Below are 15,493 nucleotides of genomic sequence, written 5' to 3'. Positions count from 1 at the left end.
TTATGTTGGCCATCCAGTAACCTTCTGTTTCTAGGAAGCAAATCTTCTTTCTTAATGGAGGTTTTATGGCCTCTTTGTATATTGCATATAATTAACATTAATTAGTGTAAAGTGTATTCATTTACTAATGAACACAGTCACAAATATCTCTGATATTTTTGAAAAAAATTGTGATATATTTCAATTTTGTTTGATAAAACGACAAAATCCCAATATTTTATGTAGATTCTAAAAAATGAGGTACCTTCATATTTTATTTTTTATTGCGAAAATATCACGAAAATGTCCCGATAAATTCATGATATTATTTGTTGATACACCCTTCCCAAGAGTAATTCAAGTGACAAATATCTGTGAGTATGCTAATGAACGATACTTTAAGCTCTTTTCTTCAGGATTTTCTTCATTTTCAACCGATGCAGACTGTTACTATCCTTCATGATTCAACTTGAATTGAGGTTGTGTTTGGATTGAAAACCTTGTATATAAAATATACTGGTATAATGTTTTGTAGTTTGATATGCTTGCCATGTGATCTGAGTGGACATGGATTCCTCTGGCTTTGGGTTTGAGGTTTGAGCTCTTTTCTTCTCATTTCTTCAGATTTTGAAGATCATCATGGTCCAAAAGCCTCCATTATCGGACAGAGCTTGCGATGACCACCACCTTCATTATATTTCACGGTGAAGAAGCTTCATCTCAATTTTCTTCACCATTTGGCAATTCAAAAAAATAAAAAATAAAAATAAAAATCCCTTACCATTTGGATGCTGTAAAAGAGACGAACAGTGAAAGGAAATTACCTTGTTTTCCCATCAAACGCCGTTGAATGAGTGTTTAGTTAACGGGGAAAGCAAAATTTCGTACTCTGCAATTCTCCTTGTCAAGCTCCTGTTGGCAGATGTGGCATCCTAGAATAATGCTCGAATTTTCTGCCTAAATTGAGCAGAGAAAACCATGCTTGAAAAACCCCTGTTTAGAAAAGGTGCTTCTGGTTCTCTAGACAGGAACTATCTCCATTGAAGAGTAGCTTCTGCTTCTATCTACTTCACCTCGGTCCATTGTAGAGGAGCTTCTTCCCTTTCCCTATTTGCCAAACAACCCTTGGAATTTGAAAATTTTCCAATTCCCAGTATTTCAAATCCTTCTATTTCCTGTGGGTCATGTCATTTTTTCAGTTTCCTATTTCTCTCCCGGTGTCCAAACGGAGAGAGAGAGAGAGAGAGAGATGTTATGTGGGCAGCAGGAAAGTTAGCGAAAAACTAATGCATCTAAGGTGATCGTCCATAAAATTCTAGCATAGAAATTTGTGAATATGAAGGTTAAGATAAAAGATGAAGGTTAAAAACATGATTGAGTTGCAACAATTGACTCGATTTGAACACATTCTAGAGTTAAGTTTGAAGATGAGGACCTTTTCAAGATTAGAACAATTTAGTGCACAAGATATGGCATCTTTCACTTATTTATGAAAGATGTTTTCTTTAACATTCCTTAAAAATTATGCCAGTTATCCATTCCTAGCATCTAATGCTGTGTATTCTTTGTCAATGAACATGGACTTACGGTATACCAACTACACAGACAACGGTTCATACTCCACAATAGAAAATACACATCAGTGGATATTAGGATTTTACGATTAGCATAATTTTTGGGCCACATGAGATTCTATGCATGGCCTATCAGTGGATGGTTTGGATCAACCAAAGGTGGGAATGGCTCTGCCGTAGTGGGCATGCCACATTGTATTACAATGACGCACGTTGTTGAGAAATTGGTTAAGCGATGAAATGAATCGGAAAATAGGGATAGAAGACTAAAATATAATAATAAGAAAGGTCTAGGCGCACTACTAACTAAGGAACTATCTTTAAGATGGAATATTCTTCCACAATCGGATGGTGTTCGAATATAAAAATGCATACGATGAATCAAGCACCTAATGAAGGGATTTACTAGGGTCCATGGCAAAAGGCATTCTGGGGCTGGTCTGACATCCGACAGACCAGCATTTCACTCCATTCACGAGGTGTTTGGTCTGACATGCGAAAGACCAGCCGCGAAATGCCTTTTGCCATGGACGCTAGCCATTCCCCGTAATGAAATAAGGAAAAAATAATATTAATATAGGACAGGGTTAAGAAGAGAGCACTGGAAGTGTGTGTGTGTGTGAGAGAGAGAGAGAGAGAGAGACTTATTCTCTACATATTAAATGATATACGCTCTACTCTATTTACGACACAAACCAAAATTTACTCTTGAGTAGATTGAACAATGGTTTGAAATTTCGGATTTCGGTCAACACCGAAACGACCGAAATCCGAAAAATCCGAAACATACAATTTCAGTAATTTCAGCAAAATTTCACATAAAATATTAATTTTTTATTCCTTTACAAAAAAACGGCATTTCGAACATCTTTACCCAATTTCGACCGAAATTTCGGTTTCGGCTAGGTCAGAAATATATGCCGAAACCGAAATTTCAAACCAGGGAATGAACCCATAGGCAAATATACTCGAAGATTTGGCGGTACCGCCCTTGATATTTGATCAATCTAATTACGACTATTCTCAAATATCTTTTTCCAAAGAAATAACCAATATTATTAATTTTAAATTGACTATTCAAAAGTGCTCTTAACACATGTAACTACTGTTGGATGTTGCCCCTAAATCCTCTTTCATCTTCTGCGAGAATCACATGGACCTATTCAAAAGTACTCTTAACACATGTAACTACTGTTGGATGTTGCCCCTAAATCCTCTTTCATCTTCTGCGAGAATCACATGGACCCAGAATTGAATGGCTTCTGTGACAACTTGGTCGAACTTTTGAGTACATATGTTTCTAAACTTTTCCTAGGTTTTAGAAGAATTCAAAAATTGAATTAATCCTTTAACTAAGTTGATTCATGATAGAGTTGAATATGTGCTAACGAGCTTTTCTTAACCCTCAATCAAGTTTTTAAATATAGGTTTGAACTATTCGAATGCAACATGTGTGGAGAGAGTATCATATATGATGTTTTTTTTTTCTCGTGTTTTTTAAGTATACATTGTTAGAAAAAAATTGAGGGAACTGTTGTTGATAGAAAACAGAAACTTGTTGCTTCAAGGCGTGATATCACTTTCCTTAAGACAAGATTCGCCCCCACTAGTAGTGTGCAAAGGGGATCCGCGAATTGCCTCCAAGATACAATGAAGCCTAGTAGGGAAGCCCTACTAATGTTTGATGACGCGTAGCACTAGCGGAATCAAACCCGAAATGCCCTTCCGAAATTTCAAGCCTTAGAGAAATTTCTAGATAATGTTTCTGCAGAAAAACAGTATCTAGAACAGTAAACAAAAGAAAAAACAGTATTTAGAAATACTTGGGGATTTTGTAGGAGTGTAGAAGAGAGTGTAAAGTCTGTCAGAATTGCCAATTCGTTTTCTATATTGAAATGACTGAATTCTGCACATTTTGTAGACCACCTGGTGTCTTAAGTGCGCATAAAAAAGCGCCAATCAAGCGTCACTATGCGCCCTATAGCCCATTGCCCATTGCCCACCCCGCGCGCGTGTGCGAACGGTGCGTTGCACCGTCCCGCGGGTCTAACCATGGGTTCAACCCAATGTGCAATCAAACAAGTAATAGAAAAGTGTAGTGCTTTATAAGCCCTTCTCTTTCTTTTCTCTCATCCGGTACAGGACTATCTTTTCAACTACACTTCTACATCCTTTTGTAAAAGCAAATCTTTCCAAGAAAATATTTTCTTTTTCCCAAACGCTTTTGATAAAACATTTTCCAAAACACATGATTTTGAAAATCCAAAATCACTAACATACATATTATGGAGAAGATCATTTAAATTTCAAAATCATAAAATCCAACATGAAAATCATCTACTAACATTCTGATTTGTGATCTATTCATAGACATGAAATTCTGTATACAAATACATATGCCAGGGCAATATGTACAAAACATTTTCTAATACATTTTTGAACATAATTTGAAGCTTTTATCTTTGAACTAAGCTTGACGTTTTTTTTCTCTACCACCCAAGATGTTTGGCAGCAAGCAATGTCCAAGAACATATATAACATTGTAAATCTCCCATTTCTACTTCATCTTTCCTAGTAAATGAGATAAATTGATCTATCTTTTGCGTCTGGACTTCGAAGTTGTTGATGATTGTGAGTTACTGTGCCAATTACGCTTTCTTTGGTTGATGAACCAATTGTTAATTTGTTTTAGCTGCAAGCCTGTCTCCTCCACAAGTTTTGCCTTGTCATCTTCCTGCAAAATACATGTTGAAATTAATAGCTTTTTCTATAGGGTTTTGTTCACGAGGCACTCGTTAAGGTGCATTGAAAATGTAAATCTACACATTGTTTGAGAAGAAAGACTCAAAAGCCATGTAAATTTATTGTAAATTTACATTTTCAATGCACCATTTATTGTAGATTTACATTTTCAATGCACCTTAACGAGTGCCCCCCCACTCGTTAACAAAACCCTTTTGTATAAGTCCTTGCAGAAATATTTAAACTAGAGCTTGATTAGGCTTCATTGTTGTTGTAAAAAAAAAAAAAAAACTACCCAATCTCACTGAACTTAACCAAACATAAATGCTTGATTTTAGATTTGGTAAATTGGCATTTCTAAATGTTTTGGATCGTCAAACAAGAAACATTTTTCTCAACATTTGCGATATTCAAGATGTTTATGAAAGCAGATATTTTTTTAGAAATCAAGCAGTAATTCCATGGGAACCAACTGTTTAAATGTTTCATGTTCATTCCTTGCAGTTGTTTTGGACTAGATAGGTTGGAAAGAACTAAATTGTAGATAGAATTGCTTACTGTTGGGTATGGCCATTTTGCATGTTGTTGCCACCAGTTTTTCAACACCAAACTTGTGTCACCAGGCAACTTGCCTGCCCTTCTCTTTCTTAGTATCTCCTCTCTTACATCTTCAATTCTCGACCTAAAACCCTGCACATGTAAGAAGCTGATTTTCATGTTTATTTATCATGTAGCTATAATTTAAAGTCAAATGAGATTGGTCTAGCTAAGATTGATCTACTGTTTTTTTCTCACTAAGGCTTTTTTTCTTTCGACATAAAATGGGAATAATACAAATTTTATGCTCATATTTAAGTGGAAAATGGACACAAAATTTGTTTTACGCCCATTTTACATTGAAAGAAACTGAGCCTAATTGAACAAGTAGATGCCTTAGATAAGAAGCAGCATTGTAAGCTTTTGTATAAGGACTAGAGAACATTACCTGTTTCAATTCAATCTTCAATTCCTGTCTAACTCTTTCCATTAAAGTTCTCTCTGATTCAGTGGGAAGTAGTGGACCAAATCCCATCATATCTTGCCCATCTCCGCAACTATCTAAAGCATAATCTAGCTGCACTTCATCTTCATCATCTGACATAGATGCTCTAGTTCCTTCGCTAAGAGATACACCTGAAATAGGAAGTCACATGAGCTTTAGCTTTATGTTCGAAGAATAACTTTTTTTTATAACGATAAAATTTTTATTAAATAAGAATGAACGGATTACAGGTGCACTTAAGGGGTAAGGATTGCCTCTCATAATATGAGAATCTATATCAAACAAGAGTTGCTCTTCTTACAAGTGTCATGGATGGCAAAGACCAGTTTCTCTTCTTTCTAATGGGAATGAATAGCAATTGATGCTTGCCATGGATAGCAAACACCAGTTGCATTTCTTTCTAATGTGTGTGAGCAAGGACTAGATTTTTATTTGTTGAGTCCTCATGGGAGTGTAGGAAGAAGACTCCCATGATACGCAGTGCCTCCTCTCCCCTCTATCCCACTCATTCATGTTTCCATTAGATAAACAATTAGGCCTATTTTGAGTTTATCTTAAACCATAGACAGCAAATGAACTGGGCAATTAAAGAGAAAAAATGGGTGCCTCTTCCTCCATTTAATATTTAAGCATGGAAGCCCAATTGTAAGAGCTTGTCAAGCTCTATAGTTGGAAGAGTGCCTAAGATTTTTTTAAGAGGTATAGGTTTCAAGCCTTTCAATATTTATTTATAAGAAAAAGGAGCTTGTGGTACTAGCCTAGTTGTGTATGCAAGCCACAAGGTTTATGGCACCTTATGTGTTAGTGTCTTCATCACCCTTATCATTTTGGTAATATCTTGATTTCACTACTTGAGTGGCTAAACTACCACCACTACCTCTTAAAAGGTCTCTCTCACAAAATTTATGAGGATGCAGTATAACTTATAGGACTTTATTTTTCTACTGTGAAATTAAAACCCACATACAGTATGCATGTGTTTTACCAAATACACATGAAGTAACCCGCAAATGAAGAGATGAAAAAAGAGACCAAAACCTACTCCATTTTTTGTGGCCTTTCTCATCTTTCTTTCATTCTTTTTACACAAAAGTAACTTGCCTACATCCTATTCTCATGCCTCATTAATAATCCATAGTTTTTAAAATCTTGTTAACATGATTTTTATTTTAACATGAACTTTAAAAATAAAAGCTTAATCACTTGCGTCTAGAAGGACAAGATGTTATTTCCAAACACTTGCATGAGACTACATGATTTGTTTACAATTATATTGTTAATGACATGTCAAATAGTCAATGCAACTTTCAATACAAAACAAATTACAAAACAACCAAAAGTTAGCCTCCATTGTAAGATACTATTCAAGGGCTACCGACTACCCTAATATTCTCCTCATGTTAAAACATGATCACAAAGTTACCCACCAGAGAAAGAAAACAAAAATGATTGAAAATTTTAATATAATGCAACATTGAATGGCTAAGATGTCCAAGTGGAAAGTATAAGAGGATGACTGTAGGAAACAATTTATCCCTTTGAGAAATGCTCCTTTAGTTGTCAAAGTATGCCATTTCTTTAAAAGGTAATTTTGATTAACAAAGAAGAACTAAAGGCGTACGTGATGCCCAAAACAAAAGAAAATACAACAAAATTATCCAAAAGTATATTGGTTGCTTATCATTAGGTCATCCTGACTAATGCTTTATTTGGCAAAAACATATGCTCTGCTATTTGCCAATCTCCACTGTTGTTGTTTGCAGGCCAGTTGGATTGAGTGGTGACTACTGTAAGGGAGGGGCAAGTGATAGTGTTGAGGGGTGATCACAATCAGACAGGGCGACTGACCACTATTGAGGGTGACCATCATCTAAGAGGGGCAACCGAGTTTTCAGAAATCGAATTTGACAATTTGGCTTTATAAAGGATGTAGGATGATCTGGAATTGCTATATATAAGAGGCTCAAACACGAAGTCTGAGATTGAGAAATTTAAGGCAAAGTTTAGCTTCACTCTTTCAAGGGTGAAGGACATATTAGTTCAACGAGGCCCAACTAAGGCGACGAAGGAATAGTATGGTGAGTCAAAAAAAGGTGGATGCCAAAAATGTTGGAACGACTAATCCAAACTTGCAGGGCCCACCTAAGCCAAGTCGGTAGAAGTCTCCTTACTTAATTATTATCTATGACTAGCAGAGTTTGAGTCGGTTGAGAGAGTCCTTGTTTGTTTAATCATTGGTTGAGAGATAGATTAGAAAAGCTATTTTATAGGAAGACAAAGTTATCTATTGAGAAGTCATCTTAGTATAGGAATGTAGAAATTAGAAACGTGTGAGGTTTTTGAGTTGGTGAATCGTAGTGAGCAACATATATAAATATACATGGAATAAAAAAGTGACGTTTTATTGTGCCAATGGTAAAGCCTCTTCTATTCGTATTTTTTGGTTTTTGGTATTCTTGTTATCTAAAATTCTACAAAGTGGTATCAGAGCAGAAAGTCTTGAGATCTCTCAATCGAGTAGAGAGCGGAAAAGCCAGGGCGAATTCAAGAAAACACCGGCAAGGGTTTGGTAAGTTCACAACATGACAGGTAATACCAATTCTTCAAATTTTCAACAAAGTGTTCCTTTATTTAAAGGTGAAAATTTTCAATTTTGGTCTATTAAGATGAAGACGTTATTTATGTCTTATGAATTATGGGAATTGGTGGAGAATGGGTATGAAAATTTTGCAGAAATGGAAAGATTGACCGTGGCACAGAAGAGCAAATTGAAGAGAGTAAAAAGAAAGATGCGAGGGCTCTTTTCCTCATCCAATAAGCCATGGATGAACCAATATTTCCAATGATCATGGCTGCCACTACATCAAAAGAAGCATGTGATTTGCTTCAAAAAGAGTATCAAGGTACTACGAAGGTAATCTCTGTTAAGTTACAAACTCTTCGTAGTGATTTTGAGAATTTGATTATGAAAAATTCTGAATCAATTGAAGTGTTTTTCTCTAGAGTTAGTTCTATTGTAAACCAAATAAGAACTTATGGGGGAAAATTAGATGATCAAAAAATTATTGAAAAAGTGTTAAGGAGTCTTCCAAATAAATTTGATCATGTGGTTGTTGCCATAGAAGAGTCTAAAAATTTATCTACATATTCTATGAATGAATTAATGGGTTCTTTGCAAGCACATGAGCAGAGATTGAATAGGACTGCAGAAAATCCACTAGAACAAGCGTTTCAATCAAAAGTGGATTCAAAGGAAAGATTTGATGATTTAAATAAAGGTTTTCGAGGAGGAAGAGGCAGTGGACGTGGTGGATTCCGCGGCAGAGGAAGAGATAGAGGCCAATCAAGTGGTTATCAAAGAAATCAAAGTGGAGGTAACCATGAATCTACTTCTTTATTTTGTTCTATTTGCAAAAGATCAAATCATAGTGATAAGGATTGTTGGTATAAGGATAGTGGAAATCAATATAGAAATTCACCACGATGTTTTTATTGCAAAAAATATTGTCATATTGAAAAAAATTGTCATCAAAAGGCTAGGGAACAAGCAAACTATCATGAAGAGAAAAGTGATGAAAATGTTGAACAAGAAGATAACATATTTTTGTCATGTATAACTGCCAATGTTGAATTGAATGACGAAATATGGTATTTAGATAGTGGTTGTGGTAACCACATGACTGGGAATAAGGTTATCTTCCTGAAATAGATAAAACTGTCAAACCACGAGTTATGATGGGTGATAACAATCATGTTAATACCCATGGAATTGGTCCCATCGTGGTTTCTACATTAGTTGGGAAGAAACAAATTCAAGATGTTATGTATGTTCCTGGGTTGGCTCAAAACTTGCTAAGTTTGGGTCAGTTGATAAAAAAGGGGTACCGTGCTATTTTTGATGAAGGATAATGCAAACTCTATGATAAGAAAAGTATGAAACTATTTTTGTCTATTAAGGTACAGAAAACAAGATGTTTCCATTAGTGTTTTCAAAACTAGTATTCAATGCTTTTAGTGCATATGATGATGACTCCATGTTATGGCATAAGAGATATGGATATTTGAATTTTGGTGGATTGTCTTTACTGCAAATATGACTGTTGGTTTTCCTTATTTGAAATATGGTGGAAAAGTGTGAGTCTTGCGATTTGGGAAAAATCACCGTGAGCAATTTCCAAGTGGTAAGTCTTGGAGAGCATATAAGACGTTGATGCTTATACATGCAGATATTTGTAGCCCTATGCAAACTTTATCCTTGAGTGGGAATAAATATTTTATTCTATTTGTTGATGATTACTCAAGGATGACATGGGTATATTTTCTGAAACAAAAAGATGAGGCTTTCTCTATCTTCAAACAGTTCAAGACACTTGTCAAAAACCAAAGTGGTCATTCTATTATTACTCTTCGTATTGATAGTGGTGATGAATTTATTTCCAAAGAATTTCAGAATTTCTGTAAAGAAAGTGGAATAAAAAAACAGTTGACAGCGAGTTATACCCTACAGCAGAATGGAATCGCAGAATGAAAATATAGAACCTTTGTGGAGGCGACAAGGAGCATGCTAAAAGACAAATGGTTGCCTAAAGATTATTTGGCTGAAGCAGTAGCCACAACAGTATACTTATGCAATCGCGCTCCTACAAAAGCAGTTCGAGGAAAAACTCCATATGAGGCTTGGAGTGGGAGAAAACCCAATGTGAGTCATTTTCAAAATTTTGGTTCTATAGCCTATGCTTTTATTCCATCTAAAAAGACAAAAGTTAGATGATAAAAGTAGAAAGTGTATTTTTGTTGGCTATAGTGTGGAGACAAAATGGTGCCGACTTTATGATCCTATTTCCAAAAAATTGATCATAAGTCGTGATGTTATTTTTAATGAAAAAGAAGCTTGGAATTGGAAAAATGATGCTGAAGCCCCCTTATGCGTTCTAAATGAAAACACATCAAGTGAAACTTCTTCTCTTGATGTTTGTTTACCAAATCCTGATGAGTCACCAAGTTCATCTGGTGATTCCTCTCCCATGAGAATGAGAAGTCTTGCTAATATTTATGATTCATGTGAGTTTGCCTGTTTTGCAATTGAGCCTTCTAGTTTTGTTGGTGCAGTGAAAAAGAAAAATTGTGTGAAGTAATGAAGGAAGAGATTGGTACAATTACAAAGAACAACACTTGGACATTGGTGGATTTGCCACCAAACAAAGAAAGCAAGCATCATCTTGGGGCAGCAAAGAGAATTATGAGATATATCCAAAGCACAATCAATTTTGGTGCTGTGTACTCAAAAGTCACTAACAATAAATTGATTTGTTTTTCTGATAGTGATTGGGCAGGTTTTATTGATGATCAGAAAAGCACAACGGGGTATTGTCTTAGTCTTCGATCGGGCATAGCTTGGGCATCCAAGAAGCAACTCACTACGGCTCTCTCAAGCACGGAAGCCAAGTATATTGCTGCTACAACTAGAGCTTGTCAAGCTATTTTGGTTACGAAGGATTTTGCGTGATTTGAAGGAAGAACAAGGCGGACCTATGTGGATGTTTTGTGACAACAAATCCACAATTGCCTCAACAAAAAATCCAGTTCATCAAAGGAGGACGAAGCACATTGAGATTCGTCATCATTTCATTCGAGAAGTCACAGCCAAAGGAGAAGTTGATTTGAAGCATTGCAGCACTGAAGATCAAGTGACAGATATTTTTACTAAAGCATTGCCGGAAGACATTTCAAAAAATTTCGTCATATGATGGGAGTACAAACACCCCACATAGCTTGAATTAAGGGGGCGTGTTGGAACGAGTAATCCAAACTTGCAGGGCCCACCTGACTTGGTTGAGAGAGTCCTTGTTTGTTTAATCATTGGTTGAGAGATAGATTAGAAAACCTATTTTATAGGAAGACAAAGTTATCTATTGAGAAGTCATATTAGTATAGGAATGTAGAAAGTAGAAACGTGTGAGGTTTTTGGGTTGGTGAATCGTAGTGAGCAACAGATATAAATATACATGGCATAAAAAAGTAACTTTTTATTGTGCCAGTGGTAAAGCCTCTTCTATTCTTATTTTTTGGTTTTTGGTATTCTTGTTATTTAAAATTCTACAAAAAAGTGAGACGCCATTGAGTCGAAGGTTGTCTGTACAATTTGACTCTCTCTGTTTATAATGTTATGTAAAATATTATGAAAGCAGAAATACCACAAAATATTGCGAGAAAAGTTGGAGAAGCTCTACTTGTAAAAGAGCTAGTCCAACAGGCTGTATATGAAGAATTTGTTATTGTCTAAAGATGTAAGAAGGTGAAAATCTTCTTAGAATACATGACTGTGTTCAACAAGATCAAGATCTTGATCGGCTTCACAAAGTTGATGAAAAGATCAAAGAAGAAGATGATGCAGATCAAAGAAGAAGATGATGCCTAATTATTTCATACAATAATATGGTGACAAAGTTGCTATTTGGGAAAGATACATTACATCTAAAAGAAATAAAGGTATTACTATTTTCTAAAAAGATAAGGAAGAAGCCCAATCATGAAGGCAATCATGATCATCAGTCAACTGCTCAATCAAAGATCATTAGATAGGGTATCTAAAAAAGGTTTATCGGATCTAGGCAACAAAATAAATATCCAATATTAACATTGCAACGAGTTTGGCCGCATGTAGTATAACGGCCCAAAGCATGCTGACAAAATGGAGAATGATAACATTTTCAATGGTACTATGGTAGCATTGACCGGTGAACAAAATGAGATTATTGGAGACATCCTCATAGTCCCCATAGACACTTAACACTTTTCTTTGTGATAGGCGGATCTTTTATTATGATTGTTTTATTTATACAGTCTCTAGGTGGAAATATTTTGATACGTTACACGAGAGAAGGTATGCATAGTGTTCTCGGTGACGGGTATACTTGTGTCGATGATATTTGGATGGTAAAAATCAAGATATTTGATGGAGTAGTTTGCACTTTTGGTGGTGTAGGATGAGCTCCAGAATTTGTAGAGGCCCAGCTACAGGTGGTAGGGGTACAACTCAGGTCGGGTTGGGTTCGGATTGAGGGTTTGGGCAACTCCACCTGAGTGAAACCCTACATTTTTTATCATTTTTTTTGTAAGCTTAAAACTCCGGGGTTGGGTCCGGTTGAACTCAGGGACGGGGTTGAATCTCGTCGGGTTGGGTTCAGGTTGAGTAAATGGTTCCTTGGGTCGCCAACCTGACCCAACCTGAGCTGAGTTGCACCCCTAACATGTGGAACCATAAAAATTACATGTGACAGCATGGTGAGAAAAATGTAATGGATTGTATCCTCTGGCGGGAAACACAGTGTCTATTTAGTAGTCATGTGATCTCAATAGATAGCTAGAACAGGAACTTTTTCGCAGTTGGAGCAGAGATAAGTGTAACAAGTTTCTAAGTTGTAGATGATGGCGTGGAGGTAGCCCATGCAATCGGAGAGGAGAAATTAAGGTCCCCATACGGAGTAGACTATATGAGTTGACTAGGGGAACCGACACATATGCATTGGGCGCGTTGATCAAGTAATGTGGGGATAGCGCTAAAAAACTCGGTGGGGGTGTGCCGTCAGTGCTTCTTAAGATCTAGTGCCTCGATCTTATGGACAATGGATGTATACGATGATATTAGACATGTTCAAATGGCAAAGAAAATGTTCAAGGTGGATATTGTTTGTCTTGTTTTTAGCTATAAGTCAGTTTCCTAAATTGTGAATAGATTTAGTTTTTGAGGGACCGTTAATACACAAGGTTTTTTCTAAAACCTAAAGAACAGTACAAGAGGTCCCATGTTGGTTAGGAGAGAGGAAGAAGAGGTTGGTTTCATTTTGTTTCACGTTGAAAAGAGGGCAAGGGTTTGAGAGAGCAATTAATTTCATGATAAGAAGAGGGTAGTGTTACAATTGTTGGATTTTTTCAAACTATATTTGATATTTACACCCAAACAAATCCCTTCTGTTTTATAGGTGCTAAATATGTGTTTACAATTTGATCTTACAATGATGGGATACAGAAGACAAACCCTATACGTTTTAAAACCAAGAGGCTTTAACGTGACTAAATTAAATACAAGCCCGTGAACATACAGCTGTATTCCAAAATGTCTACTGAAGCAACCTATAGGAAATCATTCTATAAAGAAACAATATGACTGATTTGGAGAGAGCTGATTTGGTGCTCTCTCTCTCTCTCCAACCTACCTAACTGACTTATCCTAACTATAAATTATTTTAATGGGTCCGATCCACCCACCTCCATTACTAAATTAAAACACAGATTTCCACAAAGACTAGAAAACTACCCACCTCCCTGTCTCTCTCTAATTTATATGGATGCATGTATACTATGTATGTATGAAGGATCCTTTCTCAGTAGCGCCATGATGCATTATCTACCATGTCATTAATCTTAAAGTGGCAAAAATAAAAGGAAAGCTACAATGGCAGTGGATAAAAAACAGAAGGAACAAATAAATAAGTAGATAAATACCTGTGAGAGCTTGGAAGGACTGTTCAATCTCTCTGCATGCCATCACAGCCTCCACAGCATGGACTCTTACGTGCTGCTGAAGTTGCTCCTTAAACGAGCACAACACCAACAAATACTGCGCCTAAAAACAGAAATAGAAATAGAAAAAAGCATTATATTTCAAAAAAATAAATAAGAGAGAGAGAGAGAGAGAGAGAGAGAGAGAGAGAGAGAGAAATGAAAGAACCAAGAAAGAGTAAGAGGTGCAACTCAGGCCGGTTTGGGTCGTGTTGAGGCCAACCCTAGCTCAACCCAAGATAGCATTCCCTCAACCTTAATCTAACCCAACCCGAGCCTCAGGTCAGGGATGGTCAACCCTAACCCGACCCGCCTCTAAATCTCTCAACCCCGACGTGACTCGTCTAAATTTTTTTTTTTCTTTTCAAAACGGGTCAGTTCAGGTTAGGTTCATGTCAGGTCAGGTAGAGTTGCCCAAGGCACTTGACCTCGACCCGACCTTAACCCAACCTAACCCAACTTGAGATAGCATTCCCTCGACCCTAAACTGACCCAACCTGAGCCTCGGGTCTAGGATGATAAACCCTAACCCAATCCTGTCTAAATTTTTTTTTTTCAGACTAGGTCAAGTTGGGTTCATGTCGGGTGGAGTTGCCCAAAGCCTCAACCTAGCCCAACCCAATAAAATCTTAAGGACAAGGTTGGGTTCAGGTCGGGTGGAGTTGCACAAGCCTCAACCCTAACCCAGCCTCAAATTAAATCAGGTTAGCTTTTCCCAACCCTAACCCAACCCAATCCGAGCCGAAGATGGGTTGCACCTGTCAGGCTCGGGTTAAGCCCAGCCCAAGTTGCACCCCTAGAGAGAGAGAGAGAGAGAGAGAGAGAGAGAGAGAGAGAGAGAGATATGGCGTATTTACTAGGAAGTTATCAAGGTCTTGTTTGTCATGTGGGGAGAGTAAATGAAGGTGGTGTTGTTGATAAAATGATTGGTAATGGCGAAGGAGGATATGTGAGCGGGCGATCTGATCATCGATCAGAGGGAGCTGATCGATGGGAGTAGCCACGCGGAGACATCCTACGTGGGCTGCCAATAACTGCTCATAGAGAGGGTGTCCCACGATCTCAGCCTTTAACCGCCGTTGATCTTGATCACTGGGTCCCACACCTCCACCCATCATCTCCATACCTAACCCCCCTTCTTCTTCCATTACTGCTTTACTATTCTTCTTCTTCGTCTTCTTCTTCTTGTCTTTGATGGTAGTGAAAAAAAGCTCATGTAGTACTTACACTACATAAGAAGGAATAATAATATTACAATAGAAAGATGGAGAAGAAAAAAAGTGAGGGGTGGGAATTATACAAGGACCACAGCATCTTTCTGAGTCACTGTGGAAAGAAGGCAGTATTCTCGTTATTTGGGATACCCTTCTCTTGGGATCCGGGATACTGAATTCTCTCTCAGAGATGAGAGAGAAAAAAGGGAAGGGAGAAGAGAAGATCAGAGAAACTACCAAATCATTTCATAAGAACTCTCTCTCTCTCTCTCTGTCTCTCTCTATCTAGTCTTTCACCTAACTAGCTTCGAATGTGGGGATCCTCTACGTTTTTGGATTCTCTCTCACTCTTTTTCTCTATTTATTTTGAAGTTGAGTTG

At 37.1% G+C, this 15,493-nt stretch overlaps 1 protein-coding gene across 1 annotated transcript; it reads right to left on the bottom strand.

The window, feature by feature from the left end:
- Nucleotides 1–3,873: 3,873 nt before the first annotated feature.
- LOC143887421 (homeobox protein HD1-like) lies at nt 3,874–15,417 on the bottom strand. Its single transcript, XM_077391511.1, has 5 exons — nt 14,757–15,417; nt 13,843–13,963; nt 5,281–5,468; nt 4,854–4,985; nt 3,874–4,287 (listed from the first exon to the last, which is right to left on the bottom strand). The coding sequence occupies exons 1-5, from the start codon at nt 15,045–15,047 to the stop codon at nt 4,147–4,149; spliced, it is 873 nt and encodes a 290-aa protein (XP_077247626.1). The 5' UTR covers nt 15,048–15,417; the 3' UTR covers nt 3,874–4,146.
- Between the last annotated feature and the right edge of the window lie 76 nt (nt 15,418–15,493).

This window comes from Tasmannia lanceolata, unplaced genomic scaffold, assembly GCF_043159265.1.
Source record: "Tasmannia lanceolata isolate RefF3 unplaced genomic scaffold, GAP_Taslan_0.1 ptg000002l, whole genome shotgun sequence".
Classification (NCBI taxonomy): Eukaryota; Viridiplantae; Streptophyta; class Magnoliopsida; order Canellales; family Winteraceae; genus Tasmannia; species Tasmannia lanceolata.
The sequence above is the reverse complement of the archived record's forward strand: the minus strand, read 5'-3'. Positions and strand labels throughout refer to the sequence as shown.

Excerpts from the sequence above, each read along its gene's own strand:
- LOC143887421 (XM_077391511.1), bottom strand. The coding sequence starts at position 15,047 with ATGGAAGAAGAAGGGGGGTTAGGTATGGAGATGATGGGTGGAGGTGTG. Across the intron at positions 5,469-13,842 it reads GTCCTTCCAAGCTCTCACAG|GTGTATCTCTTAGCGAAGGA; the intron begins GTATTTATCTAC and ends TTCCTATTTCAG. Across the intron at positions 4,986-5,280 it reads TGAAGATTGAATTGAAACAG|GGTTTTAGGTCGAGAATTGA; the intron begins GTAATGTTCTCT and ends TTACATGTGCAG.